At 39.5% G+C, this 23,607-nt stretch overlaps 2 protein-coding genes across 3 annotated transcripts in view; both read left to right on the top strand.

Annotated features, from left to right (window-relative positions):
- Nucleotides 1-442, top strand: part of LOC143112534 (uncharacterized) — a 9,037-nt gene extending 8,595 nt beyond the window's left edge. For both annotated transcript variants that reach the window (XM_076274796.1, XM_076274795.1), the window contains exon 16: nt 1-442. This exon is cut by the window's left edge and continues 569 nt beyond it. The gene's annotated coding sequence lies outside the window, so the exon portion shown is untranslated.
- Nucleotides 443-1,957: 1,515 nt separating this feature from the next.
- LOC143112807 (LIM domain kinase 1-like) lies at nt 1,958-22,416 on the top strand. Its single transcript, XM_076275121.1, has 15 exons — nt 1,958-2,408; nt 10,097-10,232; nt 11,578-11,687; nt 12,997-13,170; nt 13,502-13,607; nt 13,988-14,163; nt 15,012-15,201; nt 19,944-20,030; nt 20,218-20,349; nt 20,502-20,561; nt 20,699-20,764; nt 21,231-21,402; nt 21,553-21,608; nt 21,834-21,991; nt 22,182-22,416. Exons 1-15 carry the CDS (start codon nt 2,320-2,322, stop codon nt 22,303-22,305), a joined length of 1,836 nt encoding a protein of 611 aa, XP_076131236.1. The 5' UTR covers nt 1,958-2,319; the 3' UTR covers nt 22,306-22,416.
- Nucleotides 22,417-23,607: the final 1,191 nt, after the last annotated feature.

The raw sequence follows: 23,607 nt of genomic DNA, 5'->3' as shown, positions 1-23,607 counted from the left end.
CGTCAGGACGTATGTCGTCAAGGGACTTGTCGCTGCTATTCAGGGATCCTCTGATGCCAGAGGTTACAGCATTGCCAGGCTGAGAAAAGTGACAAATCTTTTGAGATACCTCTGAGATTCAAATGTTCTCTAGCTACATCTTCACCGGTGTCATGCAAACGTAAGGGAGCGAGATGATTAGCTCATGAATCTAAGCTTTTGAAGTCTAAGCTAACAATGATCCTCTGTGCATTTGAGATGCAAGAAAAACAACAACATTCTTTTACTCATACTTTTGATATTACTACTAGTTTTTCACTCAAGCTTTCTAAAGTGATTTCCACGTGTTTTCTTTTTGTTTATTTTAAATTATGAGATATGATAATTGGATGTGTTTTCTTATTTTTCCTTTTTTATGTGTGAGTGTGAGTTTGTATCTTCATTAAACATTGTTGTTGTTAAACAGTTTAACACTAGGAGACTTTTCTACATGGTGTCTCTGAGAACAGAAACTATGTGATCTTTGTGTTTTCAGAATTGCAATTCAGTTGCATATGTGACCCGAATTAAGTGGTCAATGAGTGTTGTCCATTGTTAACAGGGTTGGCCTGTTTAATGTTTACTCTTTTAAGTATTCACTGGTTCGTCAACATTAGTCCAACAGATATCAATGTTTGTCTTGAAAAAGTGTTTTTCTTTGACTGTAAATGGGATTGATGCACTATTTCATGATGCAGGTATAGGCATAACCCCAGGCGTGATAACTTCTATCATTAAAAACAATACAATTTGACAGAAACCTGCAGGTAGTGTGGCTTTGTATTTTCAGCTGCAAAACCAACCAATGTTCATAAACGGAACTGTCAACCAACCACAAGCCCTCCCAGCCACCCTTTCTCTCACTCTTTCTCTCTCTTTCTTTCTCCCTCTCTCACTCTCTCTATCTGTCTCTCTCTGTCACTCACATTTGAAGCAATGCACTGGCTATCAACTTGGTGAAAAAAACGAAACATTGAGCCACAGAGATCACACAGTGAAGTACAAGTACACATACAGTAAGCATAAGCTTTGTCAGTAATTTAGCAGTGGAAAAAAACTAGCTACACCATCACGGGCGCTGTCCCTTTTTAGGGCACAAGCTGAAACCGACACCATCTCGCCTTGGTGAGCCCACACTCTTGGCAGACGGTCAGACTGTAACAGCCACAGTGATCCAGTTCACGTCTTATTCACACACTGACTGAGCACATTTGTGACAGTTCAGTGGTCTTCTTCTCAAAAACTAGTTCAAGCTTCACTGACAAGGGGAAGCAAACTTCTGTTTTGTTGCTGCTTGCACTCACTCAGGCCATCATTTCCATCCATTGCAACATAATATTGGTAGATATTGCCATTGACCAACAATAACAAAAAAAAAGACTTTAAAGATTTTAGAGCTAAAACTGGTTGGGTCATACTATAAGTCATTCAAAGACATGTGCCAAAATCTACTTATTGGGAGTTCCTTACACATGTGCAACTGACATTCAGAACAGGAAGAGAGAGTTCTCACTCTTTGGGTGTGACTAAACCCAGGTTGTGTGGATTTAAAAACATACTCACTGCCTACCAAAACCCAAGTTAATTTTCTATTTAGCATAGTTCTAATAACAGCTGCTAAGACTCTCCTGATTTTTAATCTGCTGAATCTTCTATTTCTCATCTATGTATTTATATTAAAACATTCTTAAAGTATGCTCTGGCCTTCAAGGTGTGACATACAACCTAAAGGAGAAGTAGGACACTTTGAATATCAAGGTAAAAAATAACTCCCTGCAGATGCCCACATCGAGACATGTATGTATAGCTCAAAGCAACAACCTGTGCAATGCATGATTTAAGCAATGCTTGTGTATGCAGGCCCTGAGAGGTACCAACAGGTGGGCGGAATATGGAGGTAATCTAATCCCCTGGTGGTACGCTGTGGACCGTGGCATTCTGGGAGTCAGAAGGGTCACTGCGTTTACAGCATGAGGAATTGGAGGCACTGGGTCACCCACCACCACAACCCTCTACCGCTCTCTATGCTGAATGGTCGAGTGAGCAAGAGGCACAGGAAACTGCTGACAGGGAGAAAAAAACAGACACACTCGCTCAGAGTTTTTTTTTTTCGCTTGGTGAGAGCGTGCATGCGTGAAAGGGTGTGTGGTGTGTGTGTTTTTGTGTCCCGTTAGCGGGGTAGTAGTAGCTACCCTAGTGACTTTTGTGAAGCCTAAAGCCGACTACGGCACATGTGGAATATACGTCATTGAGTACACGAACAGCTGTCCCCGGTGATCTGAACCCCGCTAGTCGCCTCGGATGAAGACCGCTGACGTGAATCGCTCCGCGTCTGAGAACTCTCCGATGTCTCGACGGGACCAGCGCTACAGAAGAGGCTTAAAAGGACGGTAGGTCATCCTCTCTCGAAGCACTTTTCCCACTGAAATGATGTAGGCTACACTGTGTTATGAAAATTGCAACAGCACAGTGAACCCACGCTCAATTCAGCTTGATGTAAGCAAAAATTGTGGAACTCATATTTGAAGTGAGTTTGTAAGTTGCCTCAAAAAGTGTAGGCTGTCAAATGCATACGAAAATGCGGTTGACATTTGTTAAAGGTATTAAAGCCTTTGTTTTCTTTTTTCTCACAATTCCTTAAAACTAGATCAGCACAATGTGCCAGAACTTGCGAAAGGGTAGCCTACGTTGCTGTAGCGTTTGCACTGATGCGGTGTATTGTGAAATCATCGCTAAACATCTGTTGTGAGTTCACTCAGCATTCCCTCCCACCCCGCCTCTACTTTCCTCCCAACATTTTTCCTCCTCTGAGCAGAACAGACTGCATAACTTCAGAAAGGATGTCTCCCCCAAAACAAAATGGCTTTGGACATCATAGTTTCATGTGAAACTGGTTTAAAGTGTTTTCCATGAAAGCATTGTAAAAAGGGGTTGAGTTTTGGACAGAGAATGTTTTTGAAAGGAAATCCATTTGAGTGCTCCAGCAGGCCAGGGGAAACAGGCCAGGGAGGGGGTGTAGGGTGTGTTCACATTTTAACATAAATGACTTAAACACACACTGACTTTATCACCCTTTTGTTCTACCACAAAGCCTATCAACTTCCTTTCAGTTTTGACGGGAAAACACACTATTTGGTCAATTAAATGTTTCCATTTAGTGTAGCATTAAAATGGTAGGCTACAAGCTGTCACAAACAATAACTGCAGTTATACAAACTATACAAAGCTATAGGGAAGATAAGCTTGAGGGCAATGTTTGCTGATGCTATTTAAAAACAGGGGGGAAAAACACAGATGGGCTACATCCTGACCAGATGCTCTCTGTTGTAAATAGAGAGCAAGAGCACCTGCAATGCTCTTTGTTTCATCCCAAACAGCTGGATGTTGTTAACATTGTTCCTCTGATGCGTGCTTATATAAGGGTGTCCTCTTTTAAAGACAGCAATCACAGGAGTAATGCACCAACATTAATCAATAGCTCTGAACAAACACTTAACTACAAGGCCGTAGCCATGATGTCAACATTGGGGGGGGGCCAAATCTGTGGTGCGGTATGAATTTCAATACATTTCCTGCCATGCAAAAATATTATTAAAATCACAAACAAGTCATTAGTTAAGTCAGTCAATTAGGATATACCAAACTTTTGACAGACATAGGCACGGATGGATTATGAACCCCTGGGCATAGATGCAAAAAAACCCTCCCCTGTTAAAATAGGGGGGCCCGGGTGCATACTTCCCCGGAAGACTTTTAAAAAAAATACAAACTAGAGTATCTTTGATAACCTCTATATTACACTGAATGCTTACTCATAGGTTTGGACCTAGCCCAATCATATTTTGTATTTTGATTTTATTATTCTGGCGGCTAATCACACAATTTTAAGGTTGTTTGAAAGGGATGGGATTCAATATAGGCTACTAAGACAGGTCCCTCTTCTGTCTGACTCACCTCAAGTTACCCTATGCATTATAGGCTGGTTTCTGACAGAAATTACGTTTTGTGTTAAAATGTAGAAACACAGCCTTTATTTGGTGAATGGAGGTGGAAATTCCTTTCTTTGGTTAATGTCCGCGATTCACATGAACTGTAGGCTATCACCGCCATTGTAAACGTTTTTTCAACTTTTGTGCCGTTGCCACATTTGAGTGCTACGTTTTGCCTGCATGGATGCGCGATTGAGTGCGCATCTAAATGTAACATGCAAGATGCAACAGCCATTTCTAAGAGGCTTATAAACCGGTTCATTTCTGACATTAGCCTACTACTAGCATATGAATGCATTATTTATGTTGTAAGACATGTGAAAGAAATGAATGACAGGCACGCACAAATTCAAATGAAAGGACACTACGTTCACTTTCGCTATCATTGCGAGAAAATATACTACAATATGGAAAATGCTTCAAAGGTACCTTTGAGTCTGATCAGCTTCAAAAATGAATGGGGTTTCCTTAGACAGTGCTACACCTTTCCAACAAGTTTTGTGAGAATTGTACCGGTATCTTTTGCGATATTGTTGACACTGACAGCCTGCACCACAGTAGGGTGCAGGAAGCTTTTGATAGCGCACGCCTCAAACGATAAACGCAAAACCTCCAGGACAAACCACTCACAGTGTACTCTCTGAAACCATGAATAGGTCACTAATTTGTGTGTTATTTACGTTTGATTGCATTTCAGATGGCGGGACTTGTTGGTTTCCTGTAGTAGCCTATAGCGTTTTTTTCTTTATTTTTTTGTATGTCCGAATATTGGGGGGGACATTTTGGTCACATCTGAATATTGGGGGGGACACGTCCCCCCCAAAGTCTATGGTGACTACGGCCCTGCTTAACTATTCAAGGGGGGAAATACAACAGTCCAGCACGATTAACCAGAAAAAGTGAAACCAAATTCAGCATCTATACCTGGATGATCATGTAGGATATATGTAGGAGATATGATGACCTAGCCTAGAAATCTAGACGCACCCTAGCGGCGGCAAATTAATTTGCTCAGCCTGTACGTCTACTATCAAACCATAGGGATTTCTATTGGCTGACGCCGTGGACGTCATCCAATCACAGCGCTCTATTTTGTTAGAGAGTCTTAAGGCAGGCTTAGACAGTCCTGCGACGGTGAACAACAAGGAAGGTGGCTATGGCGAATGAAGAGCGGTTGTTTGAATCGGCGTTGGCGTCAACTTTGGAGGAGTTGGACTTTTTTTTTTTTTGAAAGTTAAGCAACACAATGCACTTAAGTCATTCCTTTCGAAGAAGGATGTATTTGCCGTTTTGCCGACTGGATACGGATATGGTCGTAGTGCTGGCCTATTGCATGCCTAGGCAGTTTGAAAGACAATTCTCTGCCCGCCCCTTGGATTAAGCGAGGTGAATGGTTCGATTCCAGACTATACATTTCAATGATATAGGATGGCCCGCCAGGCTAATGATGACCCTCTGTGTTTTATAAAGATTTGAAGGATATCAGACCAGTACTTTTGAAGTTATTTGTGAGCAGACTGTTGTCAGGATACCAAAATTATTACTTTGATACAGTACCATGCAATAGGCCTATGTAGATACCAATACTGAAAGGGGGAGGGTAGCAAAAGACACATAGGCATATGAAGTTAGAAACGAGACAAACTCGAGACAAACACTACAGGACCACTGATGTCAGAGTGCTGACATAATCCGCAAACAGCATGTACTGTATGTGCACATGAACCAACGAATGAATGATGTGCAGGTGTCATGAGTGACCAGGTGTAGTCTTACTTCAGGTATGTGTGCTGTTCTGGATAGGCAAACGTCATACCTTGTATGGATGAGTTGTGTAATGGTGCATGGTTTGTGATGTTACAAAACACAGGGAAATAAATTAGTCAATCGGAATGTAGCTCTGGAGGTCTAAGCCCTGGGGGTTCATTTTACTCAAGAAAAGTCAGGCACACCCAGACTTTCACTACAAGCTTGCACTTGGTTGGAAAAAACATTCTAACCAGTCAGAACAGCTTTTTGAACTCCCTTAGTCATTGAGATAAGTGTGTGTGATGTAGCCTATATCCCATGTGAGTGAGAGTAGGGGGAATAAAGTTGAAAATGAGCTGAAACAGCACACTGAATAAAGTCTGGGGTCATTGTGTCATAGAGTGGAACATACACACCAGTGCTCTTCTCCTTATCCTAGAAGCAGCACCTAAGGGCTGAGTGACCGAGATATAGTCTCTCAGGGATTCGCTCTACATGTCAAGACACACACAAGTCATTAGGGCTGCAACAGTGAATCAGTTCCAGTGTTTGAAATGGGTGTTTTTTTTAAATTATTTATCAAGAAATGAATCATCTACGTTGTTCACTTGCATCTGGAAACCAAATATACCAATAACCATCATTAGGCTGCCTAGAATTATGCATTGTACATAGGAACAGGAAACAGTCCTCTTGCCATTCTGTTGGTGTGTATGTGGTAGGGGTGGCATGACGTTATCAAAAGAGTGGTGTGGTATTTTTGAGAAATGTTCCACAAATTCCAAACATTGGTCCTCTGTAGTTAAGGGGATGTTTTCACCTTTAGATGTTGATTGTCCGCTGAATATGTGTGTTGTTGTTCCACATTTTCCCTGTTGTTTTACAAAAGTTTGTTATGATGACTGCCCCGGAGCGAAGAGTTTTTTCTCTTCCAAATTTTTATTATTATTTATTTATTTTTCTTCAGTAATTTTGTGTCAACGATTTCCAGGACACTGAAAGAAAGGGGTGAATGAAACTTGTTGGGCATGTAGCCCCACAAGGATGACACAGAACCATTGTTTTGATCCGTCGCCCACCTGCTGGACTGGACCCCCCAAAGGAGGGTAGGGTGGACACAGTTTTCTGTGAATATCTTGAGAACCGTAGGGCCTAGGAGAACCACATTTGTTTAGTATGTTGGTCTCAAGGGGCCATGTAAACCCATCCCATAAGCACTCATTTGATGTATATCGCCACCTAGTTAAAAATGAAAAAGCAAAAATTAGGTGTTGTAATCGCAGGTATCTCTGGCTGACAAGGTCAAAACCACACAAATTTGGAGGTGTAGGATTATTCTGACACCCTCTGAATGCATGCCAAGCTTCGTGGAATTCCATTCATGGGGGGCCATACAGTAAATTAATGTGTAAATTTAGTGACTGTACACCAACTGGCCTGTAGATGGCCGGACACAGTTTTCTGTGAATATCTCGAGAACCATAGGGCCTAGGATGACCAAATTATTTTTTTATGTTGGTCTCCAGGGGCCATGTCAACACATCCCATATCCACTCATTTGAGGTACAGCGGTATTGAGGTATTTCATTGAAAATGAAAAGGCAAAAATGATGTGATGTAATCGCAGGTATCTTTGACGGAGAGGTTCAAAAGTGCATGAAAGTGTAGGATCATTATGACACCCTCTGAATGCATGTCAAGTTTCATGAAATTCCATTCATGAGGGGCCATATCAGCTACACACACGCACACAAACACACACACACACACACACCATGCACGCACACACACACACACCATGCACACACACACACATAAACACACACATGCATACACACACACGCATACATAAACACACATAAACACACACACAGTACACATATGTGCACACACACAGGCACCCCGCACACACTCACATAAACAAATTGACAAGTATGATTTATTTTTGTAAGAATGTGCAGGACTGAGCGGCAGTCATATTTAGTTTGTTATATACATTTTGTTATATTCAGACCTTTTCACGATTCTGCTGACTTGGCAAAACCTCAAAAAACATATTAATTTGAGGTCATTCGCTTACTTGCTTTTGTAAGTGATTTCATAGCCACAAATCCAGGGTAAGTATACAAAGGTTCACATAGTAGTGACACATTCAATGCTTAGCCAGAGCCAGAACTGAATGGAGCCGACGTATGCCGAATGTTGAGGAGAGGCTTTTGCAATTTCTGGTTTTCATTGGCTGCATCCTCAAAGTACTTTTCTGTCTGGTGAGGATTTCCTTTCATAAACATGGATGTGACTCCATTCCCTTGGTCTCTGAGTCTCCAATGGGGTGTCTTTTTATACTTTCTTTGGGAAATATGGTATTGCGTACCAATAACACTGAGCTTAACACAGAAATATAACTCTTCCGCTCTTATTTCTCAAAACAGTTGAGCTCTTCAAATGTACCCGATGGCGGTCCCACTGCTGTCGAATATTATTAGTTTAGTGCTGAAAACTGTGTCCACCCTGGTCATCCAGCCAATTAAAGCATTATGTGATCTGGTTTGGACCGCTTTGGCTACTTTGACCTTTTATTGTTGTCATGTTGTTGCCTCAACTGAACTATGGTTTCTATTAGAACCCGACCAATGTGGGATTTTAAATACCAATGTCAATATTTGAGGATTTCAAAGACCGATAAACGATAAATCAGAGTTATTAATTTTTAACAAATTCAATGTAATGATGTACAAGGTGACAAATGATCAAGGTTGAACATTGTGTTTAAATAGGCTTGACTATCTGAATGTGGTATCCTAAAGAAAGGCTCTTATACAATAAATTATGAAATATTTATTATGAATAATAGCGTCAGGTCCTTGTTCTTATCTGTGATAAACACCATTGCCACGATAACCTTCAAGGTATTTACTTCATGCTCAGTGTTTACATTGACTTATTTGTGGCGGTCCACCACAATATCAACATTGACCACCACACAATGATTTTCCAGGTTGTACTTAATTGTGCTTAAATCTGGTTAGCATCATAACCACACAATGATTTTCCAGGTTGTACTAAATTGTGCTTAAATCTGGTTAGCATCATAACCACGCTGGGCTAATTTGTTAAAAAGTTAAATCTCCAAACCAACCACCACAAATGGAATTCAATTCTGTGGGAAACACTGATGCTTTATTATGTTTTTTACACGCCATTAACAGCATTAAATAGCGTGACACGTTGTGTGGGAAAGGAAAATTGTATAATGTAACATAATGTCCATACTCGTATATGACTTATGTTAGGCGACTTGCACAAATACCCACTATTCTGCTCGTGTCTAGGGATACCAGGAACCTAGCGAGGATGGATGTATGAAACTAATTTGATGTTCAAGTTGTTTATTGTCATGTACACATAAAAGGAATTATAGGTGTGGTAATGAAATTATTGTGCTCAAGAGCCAGCTCAACTTTATGCATATATATATCTATGTTTATAATGTTTATGACACGTTCATGACAGTATCATGTCACTCTCATGTAGATACAAGTGTTCCTCTTTCTCTTGGATGTCTGATGCAACATTTGTGATGATATATTTTCTCAAACTACAAACAACTTGTGACTGTGACAAGTGACTGTGAGAGTGTTATTTAAGAATGTTGAGCATGTGTTGTGTATTACCATGGTATCTCTTCTACACATAGACATTACACAAGAAATGTCAGTGGTCAGTGGGCCCCAGGGTGACCATGGTTACCCACAGTTATATGTCAAACAAAAGTATGTAATGATATTTGGGTCATTTGCAGGTCAGTCAGTGAAAATAGAATTTTGATTGACAAAAGATTGACACTGCTGTGGTTGGGCTGGCCATATAGCAAAACTGGTAGATCCAGAATATGGGCAACCTAACCATTTGACTGTCGTTACGTCCATGACCCTTGTGGTACAGCTTTCATGCCCCAAGTGGACCTAATTGTCCATCAATCTGTCTCTCATCAGCTACTAAAGAAGTGTGTGACTAAGACACCACACCTCTTGTGATGCTCTTGGCCAGATATTGTTTGTGTCCACTATATGGTTTGACAACACAAGGTTACGGATACTGATAATCTAACTGAGAAGGGGGTGTCAACTTTTTTTGAAAAACACTGCGGGTAGCTTATGTCATCACTCTGATGAAAGGTTTGACTGACCAAAACGTCAGTTCATTAATACATTGGATGCACCGTGAAGGTAGCAGTGTTGCTTTTTTCTTTTCCCTTCTCCAAAGCCTACAGTATGCCATCACAGCATGCTACTCTGTGCTCAGTGACTCCATAGGTGCTGTTAAACTTTCTCTCCCAGGTGCTGTGAATGCGGCTCCATTCTGACCCACTGGTACTTTGAGAAGGAGGGCCGGCTCTTCTGCAAGAGAGACTACTGGGCCTGTTATGGGGAGACATGCCACGGTTGCTCGGAAACTATCACAGGCCTCATCATGGTAAGTGTAGACACGTTGCATCATGGTTGCAACACAGTATTTTGTTTGAGCTGATGACCATCGAATGACCTTTCGTGGTAATGTGTGGTATTAGTAGCTCCTCTTACTTAATGATGTTAGTAAGTTTGTTAGTAGGGACTGATATGCATTGCCATCAGGATTTGTATAACATTTGGGTAAGAGGATTGCTTTCTTCCATCATTTTAAGATATTGTTTAAGTTTGTCATTACATGTTGTCCTTATTAGGCCTTCATAAGAAGCATGTTTGAGTCAGCGTAAATATTTCAGCATAACATCATGTTTTACTGTTCATGTTTTGTAACTGACAAAGGAGGTCAGTCAGGGGTGCTTTAGTTCAATCCAATCTTCTTACGTTAGCACAATGAAGCTGTTTTCAAAGGTTTACCAAAGGATAAAGGCGTCACGTGACTTAACGCAACGAGGCTATGGGAATTTATAATCTATCAGTTTTCTAATCCTGGGGAAGTGTGAAATTCAGTTAGGTACCTTTTTTGCCTCTGCAGACACAGCAAATGTAGAATTCAACATAGTGCCAGCAATGTATGCCTACTACTCATATCTGCTTACTGGTTAGATAGATAGATAGATAGATAGATAGATAGATAGATAGATAGATAGATAGATACTTTATTGATCCCCAAGGGGAAATTCAAGGTTATGCTTATGCCTACTTATACTGATTATTTCTGTTATGTACTGATATTAATTCTTATACTCATTATTATATTGAGTATTTTATTTTTCATGGCGCAGTAACATACATCACTGTATTGTGTCTGTGTTTAACTGTGGCTGGGATAGATACTGTTTATACAAATTCAGGACACACAAAAAGGAAGAGCTACCCAAAGCACATTCCAGCACTTCACTTCAAGGCTAAAAACACAGGCTGTTTGTTGTGGAGTTATCTGGATGATAGGGATGCTTGGGTGTTTATGGTGCTCTGCCCTTGAACTAAAGAGTGTTTTCCATGGGAAGAGAGGAGGATCCTATTAGTCTTAAATCGAACCAGAAAGAGAAAATACTGGTCGGACAAACTAGTTCTTCCGCTGGTGGAATGGAGTTTTTCTTCTGTTGAGCCATAATGTCTCCCTCAGTGTGAATGACAGTTTTATGATCTTGTTTAATACATTTCACATATAAGTCATTAAATATTTCAGTAGTCCATGCTTGCTTCCCCTTGAAGAGGAAATCCCTCCCTCTTTCAAATGTCACATTTCCTCCCATTCCACTGTAGTCACAACATCATAGCTTTAGCGGTTACGTCATTATAGACTCCTATTGTTTTTGCTTGACCTCTGTCCCTCTTCTCCGTCCACGCAGGTGGCTGGCGAGCAGAAATACCACCCAGAGTGTTTTTCCTGCCACCGGTGTGGAAACTGCATCGGAGATGGGGATTCCTTTACACTTGTGTCACGCTCCAACCTGTACTGGTTAGTGGTACATTTTTACATGAGAACACCGACAGACATCCACAGAACCTCTACTGACAATAACACAGTCAGGGTCCTTTAAAGTTTGAACATGAAAATGTTTTTTCCAAATGCTACAGGAAATGATGCCTTGTATTGTTGGTTAAGCAACCATTGTAGCCAGTCACCTCTGGCTCATTTTGGTTCTTTTTTTTAAATCTGCAAATCCTGGCAAAGTTCCATGGCATTAAGAGTAGGCGATGGGTTAGGCTTATGACATGATGTGTTGCACATACTGCCAATCAGGTAAACGTGTAACAATTTGGATTGGTTTGATCCTATTTTAGTTTGATGTTTTAAAATAGAAGAGAAGAGCCAGGGCACTCACTTGGTTAATTTTCGGAAGGCCTTGATTCTAATGGGCACAAAACATATCAAACCTACACCTTTCTCTGAGCCTTCATCTGGGTGCTCTCTGTCTTTTACATACAACACTGTCGCTCCAAATAGGTAAAAACATTAGTAGAAAAGATTAGCTTTGGGTGCTCTCTGTCTTTTACATACAACAATGTCGCTCCAATTAACTCATTACCCCACCTGCAGACTATTAACAGCTAACAGCCTAACAGGCACATGTGCAAAAGCGCATTCAAATAAAAACAGTGCCCTAAAACAAGATGTATTCATAATTTTCACTGTGTGTGTGTGTGTGTGTGTGTGTGTGTGTGTGTGTGTGTGTGTGTGTGCGCGCATGTGTATGTGTGTGTGTATCTATGCATTAATTTGTACTACCTCACAGCTAGAACAGTTGGGTCATATCCTATCTCGCAAGATATGGCACATATCACTCAACTGATTTCTGAAATCCTTCTGAGTCAGTTTTTTTTTTTTTGACCAAATGGTACATTCTCATGTAGCTAGGCTGGATGGATGGCTCTAAGAATGGTGTTGCGGTCTGAAAATAGCTGTGTGGAGATCACCACAGTCTCTGATTATTTACAAATCAGGAAAGTGTATTTTTGTTAATGAATAGTCAAAACTTTGATTAAATCATTAAATACAAATTATGGTTATTGGTATTATTAATAAAATTGGGAAATATATGAAGTTTCCAGATCAGAGCCTAACCAAATAATAAATATATCTGTCTAAATATATCTGTCGCTGTAAGCTTCATGTTCACTAGAGCCCACTGAAAGCATCTATTCTTACATCTCTGGGGAAATGCCAGAAAGAAAGCTCGGATATGAACTGTGCACAAATATGTTTATTTATTTATCCCAAAAAAAGAGTCATGTTCACAAACATTACCTCCTTTTTTTCCCATTAGTGGGCACTGTTATTCAACCGCTACGGAACAGCGCGCAAATATGGAAGGTCCCACGGAACCGCATACTGTGACCCTGGTCTCCTTCCCCCCGTCCTCAAATGGCTGCAGAAGTCTGTCCCTCCACTTGGACCAGGATGGAGACAGCGAAAACAAGCACATATTTCGCATATCCGAGTAAGTCTACAGTCAGAGTATGATTTTTGAGCGGTCTGTTTATCATGTGTAACAGGTTGCAGTAAGAGCATGTTTTTTTGAGCGGTCTGTTTATCATGTGTAACAGGTTGCACTCAGAGCATGTTTTTTGAGCGGTCTGTTTATCATGTGTAACAGGTCGCAGTAAGAGCATGTTTTTTGAGCGGTCTGTTTATCATGTGTAACAGGTCGCAGTAAGAGTATGATTTTTGTGCGGTCTGTTTATCATGTGTAACAGGTCGCTGATGGTTTAGTATTTGGGCTGAGACAAATCCTCTTGATCACATCATCATGTCATCCATTGCTCCTCTAGGATGGATGTGACGCATGCTAGTTTGGATGTTAAGGCCCTAGCCCATGTGGGAGATAAGGTCCTCGAGATTAATGGAACACCCATTCAGAATATTTCACTGGATAAGGTATGCCATGCCATCTCATCTCATCTCCCTTCAATATTACTTTCAGTGAACTGAATTGTAAAGTAATTCTTCTACACTACATAACATAAAGTAAGACTGTTACTAAGAAATTCTCTAAATACATTAGCGCCGTTTCAAATAACACTCAAATGTTAAATGACTGATATCCATGAACAATAATAGCGGGACCAATGTATAGTCTACATTCATGTCATCTTATTTTCACTCCTACCCCCTTTTTTTTTTTAACTGTCTGTTTGTTTTTGTGTTGTCTTGCTTTGTTTGTGTTGACTTTGTAAAGTGACCTTGAGTCTGAGAAAGGCGCTATATAAATAAAACGTATTATTATTATTATTATTATTACCAATTCTCTCCATCAGATCGACCTGGTGATCCATGACACCGAGCGCTTGCTCCAGCTGACTGTAGAGCACGACCCTCAGAGCCCGCAGAGATCTCCAAGCAGCCCCACCTCCATCACGGAGGAGGAACTGGACATTCCCACCAGCCTCTCAGTACCACCTCAGAAGAAAAGCCCTCGCACTAGAAACATCCTGTAAGTGGCACTTCAGCAATAAAACAATCACAGTTAAAACAACAAAACAATAACATCGGACATAGCATATTAGCTTTATGGTATATATTAAGCGATTATTAGCTGATATGCTACTTGTAAGGAGAAATTTGTGATGGGTTTCTGGTCTTGCCTGCTTAAAGGTAGCCTGGGTGCCAGCCGAACTTAGCCCCGCCCACAACATTTGAGGTCGGGAAGTTCAGTCTGGCATTACTCCGTTGTGGAGCATGGAAATGCATGGATTCCAGTTCCTTCCAGTAGCAGCAACTGGAATCCATGCATTTCCACTGAATTATTTTTGGAATCTGATCCCTTATCATACCTGTTCATTCGTTCTCGTCGCTCGACTTATCGTGACTAAATTCAAGATGGCGGCGAATGGTAAACTTCCTGAAGGTACTGTCTGTAAAAATCGTCTCGTAAATAAACTACCAGTGCTTTTTCAAAGTTCTCAATGTCTCGTTTTAAATGTCAGGGCCCTCGGAAGTCTACCAAAGAAGTGTGGAGCTACTTTGAGCCTCGTAAATGGAGTAAAACAGTGATTTATTTGCATGGCTAGGCCGATGCCCGAGGCACCCCCTTTGAAAACCTGTTGGTAGCATCGGCTAACTAGCGCCAGATTTCAGAGTGCAGGGGACAAGCCGAGATGAGCTATGAGACATACGTTCACACTCGGTATCATGTTTAAACACACTTTAGGTCAATATCACACCGGAATTCTCCTTTAAAGGCAGAACAGCATCTCTTTCCCTCTCTCTCAGCCTTCACTCAGTTTTCTCTCTCTCTTTCTCTCTCTCTCTCTCTCTCTCTCTCTGTCCCTCCGTGTCTAGGCGAAGCTGCAGCACAGATAAAATGCCGAGTTCAAACTATTCTATGACTGTGCTCTCTCAGAGGAGGGAGATCAACCGCTCCCAGTCCGTGCGGGAGGACACAGGAAGCAGCATCCACAGGATATTCCGACCCTCCGACCTTATCCCGGGAGAGGTGCTGGGGAAAGGCTTCTTTGGCCAGGCTGTCAAGGTGAGAGGTTGCACACACCTGATGAACTGATGTCATTTGGGTTCAGTGATTTTGTTGGTTTCATTAAGTTGAGTTATTAACTAATAGAGTTGTTCAGTGTTGTATAAAGTACTAGAAAGCAAAAGTATAAGTATCGCACTAGAAAAAGACTTTGGTAGAAGTGAAAGTTACCTTTTAGAATATTACTTAAGTAAAAGTCTTAAAGTATCTGATATATACTGTACTTCAGTATATATCCACCCTCAGCTACATAACATCCTGGACTTTGGACCCACAATGGCTGCCTTGCACTACTCCACTTGTACACTTGCACACTTTGCAACTTGTTGTTGTTGTCCTGTTGTCCTGAAAACACTTCTGAACACACTTCTGCTGCTCTTACATAACTTGCACCACTATGCCACTTGCATACTTAGGTCAAACAGAACTACCTCAGCCATTTATTGGCCTGACTTTTGCACTATTATATTGATTGTCTACTGTATGCACAATTGCACAATTTCAACCCAAATTTTGCTGCTCTTATTTCTTCATTGTATGTGCTTTCTTATTTACTTTTTATATTGTTTACTTGAATGGGTAACACTCCATAATAAGGTGCCATAATAAATAGCAAACTAGTAATTACCTAACCCTTTGTTAATATTTGTTAATTGTTACTAACATATCTATTTGGCACAAGTTAATAGTTTTTTCATCATCAATTAAATATTTGTTGTTTGCATAAAATCTGTATGTTAATGTTTTAGCAAATCTATTAACTAATATTGTATTAATATGTGTTAATAGTTAACTAAATGTATTTTTGGCACTAATTAACAGTTATTTCTTACATCATTTAAATGTTAAATGTTTATTTACAAACTTTATGTTAATAGAAAAGTTAATGACTTATTATTATTTAACTAATTGATATTAAACTGTGCTTCTGCCTATCCCAATATGAACCACTCCCCATAGGACTCTTACAATAGATAGACAGATACTTTATTGATCCCGAAGGGGAAATTCAAGAAAAAAACACGGAGCTACCTTGACATGCCGCCACTCTTGTCGGCGCCAGAAACGCTTGCAATAAAATTGGTTAAGTTTAATTAATATATTAGTAGTATATAGCTATAAGCGTGGGGCCCCTTATAATAAAGTTGGTTGAGCTTAATTAATATATTAGTAATATATAACTATCAGTATGGGGGACCCTTATAATAAAGTTGGTTAAGCTTTATTAATATATTAGTAATATATAACTATTAGTCAGACAGTGAAGGGACTGAGACCAAAACTGGCTTATCACTTTTATTCCTTTAGGAAAAGTTCAAACAAAACATGCCTTCAGACACTGGCATACATAAAACAGCATCTGCACAAGCAAAATAAAAAGAAGTAGTTGAATGGGCTTTATTACAGTACATGCATGATTCCTATACCATCACTGTCAGCCCTACTAGCGGGAGACGTGCGACATGGAATGTTCAGGTGCACAGAACGAGTTTATTAATATTCTGAGACTCACTAAACACTCACAGACGTAGACCATACGGAGGTAATGCATAAACATAATGCTAAACTAAATGTACATTGATTTCCTGCTAGACTGAATTGCACTTTCCATGAGCACTAAGCTAAACTACACTGAATGCATGGAAAGTTGCTAGCAGAGTTTACAGCTAGTCACGTTAGACTCGTGTGTATGAACTCGTGGTCATAATGAAAACATTAATAAACGTTCTCTAAGTTGCTAGAATTGCTACCACATCCTAACAATACATGTAAAGTAATATAATACAGGTGGTATATCGAAGTTTTTAACGTAAACAACATTTTACAGTTACAAAATTAAAACTAAGTGGAGAGTGCTTTATACAGTCAACCTACCCAATGCAAAGCATACCGCTTCTGATCAGCTATGGCAACAATGCAAGGACAAAACGCAGCAGAGCTGCAGTATACCGTTTCTCCAAAGGGGGCTCCAAAACACCAATCTCAAAAAAGCTGCTTAATTATGGCGAAAATCACATACAAACACTAAACTATATTTCTAACTCTGTTACACCCCTCCCCTGAATTTCACCAAATTCAAGCAGCAACCAAATAGTATTTCCAAATGCAAAGAGTACACTACTTTCAAACACTAGACAGGGTCACCAATTACAGGACAGCCAACCACAAAGGTATCCAATAAAGATGAAGTGGAAGAAGAGGTGTGCCTTATACACCCCACAAGACCAAAAAGCCATAAACCATAAATTCCATAAATTCTCCACAAAGCTAATCAGAAAAGCTAAATAAATAATATGTCATTAACTTTTATATTAGTATATAGTTTGTAAATAAACAGTTAACATTTAAATGATGTAAGAAATAACTGTTAATTAGTGCCGAAAAGACATTTAGTTAACTATTAACAAATATTAATACAATATTAGTTAATAGATTTGTTAAAATATTACCATACAGATTTTATGCAAACAACTAATATTGAATTAATGATGAAAAAACTATTAACTTGTGCCAAATAGATATTTTAGTAACAATTAACAAATATTAACAAAGGGTTAGGTAATTACTAGTTTGCTATTTATTATGGCACCTTATTATGGAGTGTTACCCTTGAATTTTATGTTTGTCTGTGGACCTAATTGGTAAAATATGTCTTGTCTCCACCATGGGATAGTGGGAAACGTAATTTCGATCTCTTTGTATGTCTTGACATATGAAGAAATTGACAATAAAGCAGACTTTGACTTTGACACATTCTCACTTAATAGGCTTAATCATTTTATTAGCACTAAACAAATTAAAGTGTATTGCATAGCCTATAGTTATAGGTCACTTTTAAAATCATGTCATATTATATAATGATATCCTGGCCATGGATGCATTAATCATTGCATCTGTATTCAAAAATGTTGGGTAAAAAGCATTTAAGCATCCTCTGAGAGAAAAGCCCCCTAAAAGGTCCAGGTTAGTGGATGCTCAGAGGTGGTGAAAAGGCCCATTATTGAATTGTCAGTGCCATGTGTCAAATTTTTTCTTTTGCAAATCTAAGCAATTATAAATTATACTTTTGCCCCATTTTGACTTGGCATTGCTCTTACATACTTTAGCCAATAATCAAATGCCTGCTCTCTTTTGGAAAGCTGAGACACTGTTGGAAAACAATTAGAATAACTGTGTGATGTACTGACACAAAGTTACGAAAGCTAGATTATTCTTTTCTTTTTCTACCGGATAACAAGCATCTTTGAACTGACCACATTTCAGCCCTCTAGGTCTTGACTTGATATGACTTGAGTCCTAGCATTAGGCCTTGTCATGCTGTGTGCAAAAGTAGATCAATATAAAATGACAATATGAGTACATTAGACCATTATTTGCCAAGGTATGCTCATGCATTTTGTAAAATGCCCTATGAAAACTCCCCATAGGACTTTGGGTTATCCAAAATGCATACTGGCAATCAAATGCTTACTGCATATGAATCCCTTATAAGCATAATCTTGGCCTCAAATGAAAGGTAATACTCTGAAGTTTCATGCTTGCATGCAGGTTCTGATATGACTACACTGAATATGGAATAATTACAAAAAATACAAATCTTAACTATTTCTATTTCAATTCAATTGGTGTGTATAAGATGGGCTATATTTCTGCACAACTAATATTGGATCAACTGGTAACCGACCTGGGGCTGGTGTATGCTAGCTGGTGATGCTAGTTGCGTGTGTAAATCCTCACACCCCTAACCTTAAGAACGGCTCTAACCGCTGAGGACGAAACAACCTCTTTTTACACTGGAACATCTGAAGGCATATTAATAACAGCAACAAAGAGTTGTAGTATTATTAATGAAACACCACTATTCTCGCAACCCGTCTGACCAGCCACTCCTTTAACCCTCGGACGGGGGGGGGGGATTGTCAACGGGGAATGTCACTCTTGCCTGTCCTCAAAACTTGAGAGCCCTGATAACGGGAGGTCCTCATAGGTGCTCGTGCTTCCATGGCGGTTTCAGTTGTGCGTCCTCCTCCTTTAGCAACAAACAAGCGCCGAAATAGAGCGCGCAGCGTGCGTAATGCAATCTAGGAGCAGTGATTCGCCAAACCTCCCTTATTGCAGTCGCACACATTTTTTCTAATTTTATGTTTAAGTAACTAGTAACGAAGACGAACTTTGCCATAAAGGACCTATGTAGGTCCTACAGTATTTGAATTACATTCTAACTAATTTCTAACTAAAGTGTTGAATTTCCTCCTTGCTGCTTCTAACATAGTAAGACCGTCTATTGATAATGTTTTAAAATGCAACTCTCTACTAAATAAGGTATATCCAATATAGTCTATACTACACTACACTCACTGCTCCCCGAGCGCCGCCGTTGTAGCAGGCAGCTCACTGCGCCGGGATTAGTGTGTGCTTCACCTCACTGTGTGTTCACTGTGTGCTGTTTGTGTTTCACTAATTCACCGATTGGGTTAAATGCAGAGACCAAATTTCCCTCACGGGATCAAAAAAGTATATATACTTATACTTACTTATACATGTGAGTTACACAACAGAATAATAAAAATGTATTTATGAGCATTCAGCATCAAATTAATTGTGATACTAAGAAGTTAACAGTTCCATAGTGCCAGTAATCAGTTATTCATATTTTGTTAGAACAACCTTAGATCTGCTTTATTGCTGCCACTGCCTTCTATTACTATTCCAGCTGATGCTTATGGTTTGTGTTTTGTCAGGTAACTCATCAAGAGACCGGGGAAGTAATGGTTCTAAAAGAAGTGATTCACTTTGATGAGGAAACACACAAAATGTTCTTAAAAGAGGTCAGTAAGAAGGGAACGAGGTTGATTTTGTGGTGGGTTGCTGTAGCTGGTGTTAAACTACATTTGCTGTCATGGTTCATATAATGCCAATATGCACAGCATCAGCTAGACTAGCATAATGTGCCATGATGTCTTCAATGTATGTTTGGGAGATAACGAAGTATGATATATGTCCTTGCATTTACAGGTAAAAGTTATGCGTTGTTTGGATCATCCCAACGTGCTGAAATTCATCGGCATCTTGTACAAGGACAAGCATCTCAATTTAATATCTGAATTCATCCCAGGAGGGACTCTGAGAGAGACCATAAAGAAAATGGTAAGGCACAGCTTCTGAAGCTTTGTTAGAACATTTAGGCTCTTGTTTTTTTTCCCTGCTTCATCTTTATCTTTCCATCTATCACATAACCAACGGTCATTGTTGTTGACCTGTGTGACCCTAAGAAATTCAACTGTATTCATTTCTTACAGGACTGCAAGTATCCTTGGAGGCTAAGAGTGAGTCACGCGAAGGACATTGCAGCAGGCATGGTAAATCATCTGTCCCAACATCTAACTTCTTGTTAAAGGTCTAGTTCAAAGAGAATGAAATTCAATTGAATGTATGACATTTGTGTGATGACTTGTTATCATCTGATTGTAATATGTTCTTCTTTTCCTTCTTCAAGGCTTACCTCCATTCAATGAATATCATCCATCGTGACTTGAACTCTCACAACTGTCTTGTGAGAGAGGTTAGTAGATTTAATATACATCTATAGACTATATGCTAATAGTAATTTGCTCTATTGTGCATAAAGCGCTGGACAGTGGACAGTGTTTTATGCAAATAAAAAAAAGAAAACCATGTATTAACCACACCTGCTTATTAACCGCAAGGCCCAATATCCCATTTAATCAGAATCAGACTAGTTCTTAGATCATACATAAGACAAAAAAAATTATTTCCCTGTCTGGAGACATTTGACAAAATCATGTAACCTCATATCAGTTTATAGGCGGGAAAGTAGAGTATGCAGTAGAGTATGCAATATGATATATGCTATATAATCTGACAAAAGCAAAAGCTTTGTATCCTTGCCAACCGTCTGACTTTTAAGTGTGAATGAATAAAATATTGTGGGACATGTGGTCAATTGATATATGAGCCGGTTAAAGCAGACCTTTTGGATAAAAGTCTGATTGGTCTATACTCCTCAGAACCAAAGTGTGGTGGTGGCGGACTTTGGGCTTTCTCGATGGGTGACCAAAAGTGAAACCCAGACTAGGCAATCTGCCAAGGGGAAGGGTGGGCAGCAGACACCACTGGACCGTCGCAGGAAATACACAGTGGTGGGGAATCCATACTGGATGGCTCCAGAGATGATCCATGGTATGTCCAAAAGCAAGAAGAGTTTTAATGTATGTAATGTAGGTTTTGTTGTGTAAATGTTTAGAGAAAATATATTAAAATATCAAAGTAATGACTTTTAAGGTATTTTGTTTCTATGTCTCATATTGTATCCTGGTTCTTTATGTGTAGGCGAGAGATATGATGAGCGAGTGGACATCTTCTCTTATGGAATCATGCTTTGTGAGGTGAGAGCATTCATTTTAACGGAGAGTCATTTCCTGAGTTAGTGGATGAGAACTTGTGTTCTAAATAACAAGTCATTTCCCCACAAGATTCTCTGAATTCATTAAAGTAGTTGAATGTGTTATTGCCAAATATTGTGTCTACTGAGAAGCCCATTGTTTTTGCAATAGAAACATTATGACATCAGCACTTCTCTCACATACACACCTTTTTTTCCTTGGTGCCAGATAATAGGAAGAGTGTATGCAGACCCAGACTTCCTGCCGCGCACCATGGAGTATGGACTAGATGTGTCTGGCTTTGTGAAACAGTTCTGTCCTAAAGACTGTCCTTTGTCTTTCTTCCCCATGGCGGTCCTGTGTTGTGACCTGGTTGCCGAGAAAAGGTAAGGCTTTCATCCTTTGATCACAAAGCTATTTTTACTTTGCACCGTAGTTGAGGTTAATGAGGTAAGCCATTTTATTAACTCTATAAACTGTATGTGTTAAAAGATAGTAACATTTATTCAACGTTATCCTCTCTTTGTCCTTTACCACTCTTTGTCTTTGTTTGCATCTCCATTTATATCCTCAAAGGCCAAATTTTGTCACCCTGGAGGGATGGCTTGAAAATCTTCTCTTGAACATGGACATGGGGCTCCCTCTCTTGTCCGAGGTGGATGGCGTGCAGAAGGACTTTTGGGAAACCCAGAGACTATGAGAGGAATTTATCTTAGAATTTCAATTTAGGTGTTTCATACGCTCTGCACTTTAATGTTTGTAAATGATGATGTTCATCTGAAATAAAGTTTTGTATCAAAACAAATAGCCAAGGGTTATTTTAACTGAAGAAGATGACAGAATAGAAAGCATATAGCTTTATTTGCAGTGTTTATCTTCCCAGAGCTTAAAAGAAGTGGCTTACAATTGTATAAAAACCCATGACTTAATCATTGACTGTCCAAATTCATTTTGCTGGGTATTCCAAATGAGTCTATGAATCTATGAATCTAAATGACCCATTGCCACCTAGTGGCCACCCTCAGTGTAATTATATTTCACCATCAACTCTAGATGTTGACTCAAGGTGCTTTACATAAAATGTGACCTTAATGCAGGGGTTCCCAACCTTTTTTGGCAGGTGACCCTATTTTGATGGCACAAAACGTTGGCGACCTTAATCATTCACAACATGTGAGAGTGCGTCTCATCTGCTGCACAGAGCGGTATTTTCCCCAAATGTCCTAGCAAGCTAATTTGTTTGTTTCGCCTGGTTGTTTTGCTACTTTGTTTTGAACGCTGATCAAGCATTATTACCCATGATGATCTCACGCGGGATGCCTAAGTTTATTTTTACATAGCTAGATTGTAATGAAGGATCTGATTAGTTACTTAACTCGGATATCATGGATATCATTTTCATATTTTTTCAATTTAATGTATATATTTAATGTAGGGTCCCGACCCCAAGGTTGGAAAACAATGCCTTAATGGATGTCTTATGCAGTTTAAATTAGGGGTGTAACAGTACACAAAAATCATGGTTTTGTGTGTACCTCGATTTTGAATTAATTATTAATTTTCAGTATAGTAAGCCTGTAGGTACTGCTAACCGAAAATTCACTGACAATATTGCTGATGCACAACGAGAATAGTATTTTGAAAAGGTGTCAAATGTTTTTTGACATTAATTGACTAAACTGACCTGCCACTTAATGTTTGTGTGGGAACTCGAATTTGAAACATGATCTGCAAGCAAAAAACCTGTTGATTACTGTGAAAGACTGCTTTTGGCACATTCGGTACACATCTGTATTGAATGTAACAGCCTGTACCTAAACGATGTGGTGGAACTTTGTCATGGTACTCACTCACAATGCTGTGTGTGTAGTGAAATCTATACTCACCCCACTCTTTTCCCAATGGACGGCTAAAATCAGTAGAAAGTCAAATCATGCAATAGGCATAAAATATATATATATTTTACCCTGGATGAATAACTTGAGATTACTGAGAGTTATGT

The sequence above is a fragment of the Alosa pseudoharengus genome, unplaced genomic scaffold, assembly GCF_046254945.1.
Source record: "Alosa pseudoharengus isolate Yale_2024_CS ecotype anadromous, Long Island Sound unplaced genomic scaffold, YU_APseudo_1.1 YU_APseudo_1.1_scf_8, whole genome shotgun sequence".
Classification (NCBI taxonomy): domain Eukaryota; kingdom Metazoa; phylum Chordata; class Actinopteri; order Clupeiformes; family Clupeidae; genus Alosa; species Alosa pseudoharengus.
This window is presented reverse-complemented; position numbering and strand designations above follow the sequence as displayed.

What these genes read in the sequence shown, in the direction of transcription:
- LOC143112807 (XM_076275121.1), top strand. Translation starts at nt 2,320, where the DNA reads ATGAAGACCGCTGACGTGAATCGCTCCGCGTCTGAGAACTCTCCGATG. An exon ending in ACAAAATGTTCTTAAAAGAG is followed by an intron (nt 20,031 to 20,217) that starts GTCAGTAAGAAG and finishes TTGCATTTACAG; the next exon opens with GTAAAAGTTATGCGTTGTTT. An exon ending in GGCTCCAGAGATGATCCATG is followed by an intron (nt 21,403 to 21,552) that starts GTATGTCCAAAA and finishes CTTTATGTGTAG; the next exon opens with GCGAGAGATATGATGAGCGA.